The 5,374-nt window shown below is 48.4% G+C and overlaps 1 protein-coding gene across 1 annotated transcript; it reads right to left on the reverse strand.

Moving 5' to 3' along the window:
* Positions 1-213: 213 nt before the first annotated feature.
* LOC136355650 (uncharacterized) lies at positions 214-1,530 on the reverse strand. The gene has a single exon (XM_066308479.1). It carries the CDS (start codon positions 1,528-1,530, stop codon positions 214-216), a length of 1,317 nt encoding a protein of 438 aa, XP_066164576.1.
* Positions 1,531-5,374: the final 3,844 nt, after the last annotated feature.

Below are 5,374 nucleotides of genomic sequence, written 5' to 3' on the forward strand. Positions count from 1 at the left end.
TTCGCCCTCAAGCAGACCGGCCGAAGCGGCGTTTATAACTGACGCCTCGGTTATGTCTTGAACTTGGCACCGGGCTTGCGAGAAGCGACGCATGTACTCCCTTATCGACTCCCCCAGCCTTTGGCGAATGCCAAGAAGGTGTTGCTGCGTCTTCGGCTCCTCATAGGTGCCTCGAAAGTTAAGGACAAAAACGTCGCGCAATTGCTCCCATGATTAAATGCTATTGGCTGGTAAATTGAAATACCAAGAACGGGCGATGCCGTCTAGAGCGAGATGTATTACCTTCGCCTTGGTATTTTCGTCACCATGAGCCGCTTCAATCGCTGACTCGTAGATGGAGAGGAACTCCTTCGGGTCAGTTTCGCCCGAATAACGCGGGACAGGTGGGAACTTGAACTGGGGTGGGATTGGACGAGTCTTGATTCCTCCACTCAGTGGCAGCCCCTTTTTGCCTCCCGCCCTGTTTACCGCACCTTGCTGCGGGTACGGTGTGGCAAAGGGCGAAATCGCTGCTTGTGCGTGGAGTTGGGCCGTGGCATTCGACTGCCCGGCTCCAACTGGTGGTACTTGCTGGGCCGCCATGGATGGGTCAAAGATTGGCTGCGACCACATCATGGCAGCTCGGATTGGTGCTTGGTTTGTTCCGAAGCCTGGGGTTGGAACTTGCTGCCGAACGGTTGGCACCTGAGCAGTGTTGACGAAGTCGAACTGCGGTCCTTGACTCCACGGCGAAGGTCCCGAGCCTGGCTGAATTGGTGGCAACCAATTGGGCGCACCTTGACTTGTATTCCCCACCGGGTGAGCCGATGGGGTTGTGCTTGAAATGTAGTGGGGTTGGTTGAGTTGCTGAAGGAAAGCTTGGAGTTGCGCCTGCAGAGCCGAAGCCCCTTCCGCCACTGATTGTGGCGCTTGGCCAGGTGGTTGATGCTGCCCGGTGAAGTACACCGGCGGCTGTGCGGCTAGTGGCGGAGAGGGCTGGGTCACCACTTGTGGCCGGACTTGAGGTTGGGCATAGCCTGCCGGATACTGAAGGATTGGAGCCGACGTGGCCTTGGTCCGCCTTGTCGCCTCGTATGCTTGTTGTTGTTCTTGCATTTGGCGGAGCATGTCTTGGAGCCGTGTCATGTTCTGCCGCATGGCTTCCATGTCGGCTTCGGCTTGTGCTTCAGGGTCCAGGCTGATTTGGGCCTGTACAACGGTGAGCGCAGTTGGCACCGCCGGCTGCGACGGGGCGGCTTGAGGCACCACCAGTTGGTTAGTCGAAAGGATCTCCGCCCTGGTCTGGAGTGCCCTTGCCGCCGCAGCCGCCATCACCACGTCGGCCATGTTCAGCACTTGTACTGAGGTTGCGGGGGCCGAAGACGGTTGTGGTGGCGCGGGGGCCGAAGGCGGCTGTGATGGCACTTGTGCTTCTCTATCTTCGGCCACGGACGCCGAAGGCTCTGCTCCTTCCTCGGCGGCCATGTCCGGTCCGGCGTCGCTCTCCTTCCGCCTGACAACCTTCTCCTTCATGACCCTCTTCGGTGGCATTCGCTCTCAGTGGTTTCGCTCGGACTCCCCACGGTCGGTGTCAGCTGTTGTCGAAATGACAACTACATACGTCGAAAGACGTGGTTACTCAACAGTGGTTGGAAAAAAGAAGTGTACTAAATTTTGAATTTCACTTGGGATCCCCCCATTACATGGCCCTAGGGGACTATTTATAGCCCCATTACAGGTTCTTTCTACCAGGGTTTAGGTTGTACAGGGGAATTTACATGATTACCCTTACAAAAGGGACATTTACAGGGGTACATAATGTTATAGGGGCTCATGGGCCCCTGATGGGCCGTCTGGCGATCGCCGGCCTGATGGGCCGGAAAGGCTTCCTCGGCCCTCGCGAGGGCGAACTTGTCAAGGCGAAGTCATCCTCCTTCGGCAGACGGTCTTCGCCTTGCACCCTTCGCCTGAGACGCCTCGGACCTGGCGCTACTCTTCGCCTTGCGCAGTTCTTGCTCCATAGCCTTCGCCATGGGTTTCGGCAGGTTTGGTTGAAGGGCCCCATGCCATCCGCCAACAAAAACGTCTCTCCGTGACTCGCGCGGCGCACTTTTGTCATTCAGTGCCGATATTGCCATATAATGGCACACGTGGGTGCAATGTTTTTCACCGGAACGAGAAAGTTCAAAATGTACCAAAACAAAAGTTTTGGACATATTGGAGTGGACTGGGTACGTTCGTTTTGAAAAATATTTTCGTGACTCATGCTGCGAACTTTAGTCGTTTAATACCGATATTGGCACATGTGGGTGCCATGTTTTTTACCGGAACAGATAAGTTCAAAAAGCTCCAAAACATGAGTTTTGGATATATTGGAGTGGATTGGGCATGTTCGTTTCTAAAAATCTCTCCGTGACATGCACGACGAACTTTTGTCATTAAATGCCAAAATTAGCACACGTGGGTGCAATGTTTTTCACCGGAACGAAAGATTTCAAAAAGCACCAAACCATGAGTTTTTGACATATCATAGTGGATTGGGTGCGCTCGTTTTGGAAAGTCTCAATGTGACTTGCGTGACGAACTTTTGTCATTCAATGCCGATATTGCCATATATTGTTAGACGTGGGTGCGATGTTTTTTACCGGAACGAGAAAGTTCAAAAAGCACTAAAACAAGAGTTTTCGACATATTGAAGTGGATTAGGTGCGTTCGTTTCGAAAAATATCTCTGTCACTCGCGCGGCGAACTTTTGTCATTTAGTGCCGATATTGGCACACATGGGTGTGCTGTTTTTCACTGGAACGAAAAATTTTCAAAAAGCACCAAAACAATAGTTTTTGACATATTGGAGTGGATTGGGTGCATCTGTTTCGAAAAGTCACACCGTGACTCACGCGACGATCTTTTGTCATTATTCAATGACGATATTGCCATATACTGTTAGACGTGGGTGCGATGTATTTCACTGGAACGAGTAAGTTCGAAAAGCACCAAAACAAGAGTTTTGGACATATTGGAGTGGATTGGGTGCGTTCGTTTCGAAAAATATCTCTGTGACTCGCGCGGCGAACAATTGTCATTTAATGCTAATATTGGCACACGTGGGTGGCATGTTTTTCACCGGAACGAAGCACCAAACTTAGAGTTTTTGACATATTGTAGTGGATTGGATGCGTCCATTTCGATAAGTCCCTCCGTGACTAGCGCGATGAACTTTTGTCATTCAATGCTGATATTGGCATATATTGGCACACGTGGGTGCCATGTTTTTCACCGGAACGAGAAAGTTCAAAAAGCATCGAAACAAGAGTTTTGGACATATTGGAGTGGATTGAGTCCGTTCGTTTCGAAAAATATCTCTAATGAGGACATCCTCCACTATTACCCGCTGGCAAAGACGCAAAAGTCGGACGGCGACCGTGTGAGCCTCTGAATAATCCCACCTTGCTTAGCTTGGGAGAAGGAAGCCACCTTAAAAGGGAGAGCCACCCTTCCCCTATTGGATTAGTCTTTTAGGGAGATTGGGCCTTTCTCCGAGTGGGTGTGCCTAAGAACTGTTAGGGTCCGGACAACCTTAATTTGTTGGGCCTCGGCCAACCCCACCTAGGCCGGATTGTTATCCTTTGGTATCAGAGCTAGGCCCTTGTTAAGGGGGTGGGAATGATGAGGACATCCTCCACTATTACCCGCTGGCAAAGACACAAAAGTCGGGCGGCGACCGTGTGAGCCGCTGAATAATCCCACCTTTCTTAGCTTGGGAGGAGGAAGCCACCTTAAAAGGGAGAGCCACCCTTCCCCTATTGGACTAGTCTTTTAGGAAGATTGGGCCTTTCCCCGAGTGGGTGTGCCTAAGAACTGTTGGGGTCCGAGCAACCTTAATTTGTTAGGCCTTGGACTAGTCTTTTAGGGTGATTGGGTCTTTCCCCGAGTGGGTGTGCCTAAGAATTGTTGGGGTCCGGGCAACCTTAATATGTTGGGCCTCAGCCAACCCCACCTGGGCCGGATTGTTTTCCTTTGGCTCCTATATAAGGAATAAAATAATACGGCTAGGTTACTAATGATAGGTGCTTAATTAAATTAAGCATGGCCAAACAATTAGCTTGGATCGATCTCCACTTGTAAAGAGCCCACGTAAATGGTTTGTTTTGGCTTCATCTTCTTCCTGTGTCTAGCACCAGCATTACTACTAATTCCTCTCCAACATTTGAACCATGTTCTTCAATAACAGGTAACACATCAACAGATAAAACATTAAGCTTCTTGGGCATATCATCCTCTCTCCCTTGGAACAAAACCGTCCTCTGCTTTGGATTAATTTGACACGGTTCTTTCTTGTTCTTTACAGCAGAAAATACCATTGACTTGATAGCACTATCAAGCATTGGCTTCAGGACGTGTTTAACACCACGGTGTATAAAAGAATAGTGATTAGTCCGGCCTTCGTGAGTTGCATGAAGATCAAACTGCCACGGTCTTCCCAAAAGCAAGTGACAAGCATTCATCGGCACTACATCACAGTCAACTTTATCAACATAGCTTCCAATAGAAAATGCAACTCTCACCTTATGAGTAATTTTCAGTGTGCCCGCTTGATTCATCTATTGAATATAACGCGGTGTAGAAAGCCTTCGTGTAGACAAAGATAAAACATGCACCAAGTTTAAACTGATAGCATTAGTAAAACTACCACCATCAATTATTAATTTGCATACCTTCTCTTGAATTTTGCACTCTAACTGAAAAATATTACAGCGTTGCCCTTTTGCATCAACATTAGAGCCATCTCGCTGTACTGCACGTGCAAGCATAGATAAACCATTCTTGTTTTTCAGCACCATCATCCATAGATGAATCATCAATATCTCTATAGCCTGCAGTAAGAGTATGATCAAGTTGTACGCCTTCTGAATTTTCTGATAAACTCTCAGAAACATAGCCTTCTTTAGTCATCAACACCTTCTTCTGATTAGGACAATCTCTCATGTAATGTCTTCTCCCTCCACAAGTATAACACTCTACACTTCGTGATTTAGAACCAGATCCACCAGTAGATTCAACTTTAGATTGTGATTTACTCACCGAACTAGCAGCAGGTTTAGACCCATCTCTAAAAGGAGTAGTCGGCTTGAAAGACACTGACTTACTAGCGGCACATCCATCACCATCTCGCTGAAAAGAACGTGAACGACTAGTGTGGCGACTTTTTAGTTGTTGCTCCACCCTTTGAGCAATGTGCACCATACTTTGTATATCATAATAATATGATATCTCAACACGTTCTTCACATCATCGTTGAGACCATTAAGAAATCTAGCCATAGTAGTTTCATCATTCTCTGTTACCCCTGTACGGCTCATTAACAATTCCATCTCCTTATAATAAGCATCAACAC

The sequence above is a fragment of the Oryza sativa genome, chromosome 3, assembly GCF_034140825.1.
Source record: "Oryza sativa Japonica Group chromosome 3, ASM3414082v1".
NCBI lineage: Eukaryota > Viridiplantae > Streptophyta > Magnoliopsida > Poales > Poaceae > Oryza > Oryza sativa.

Excerpts from the sequence above, each read along its gene's own strand:
- LOC136355650 (XM_066308479.1), bottom strand. The coding sequence starts at position 1,530 with ATGCCACCGAAGAGGGTCATGAAGGAGAAGGTTGTCAGGCGGAAGGAG.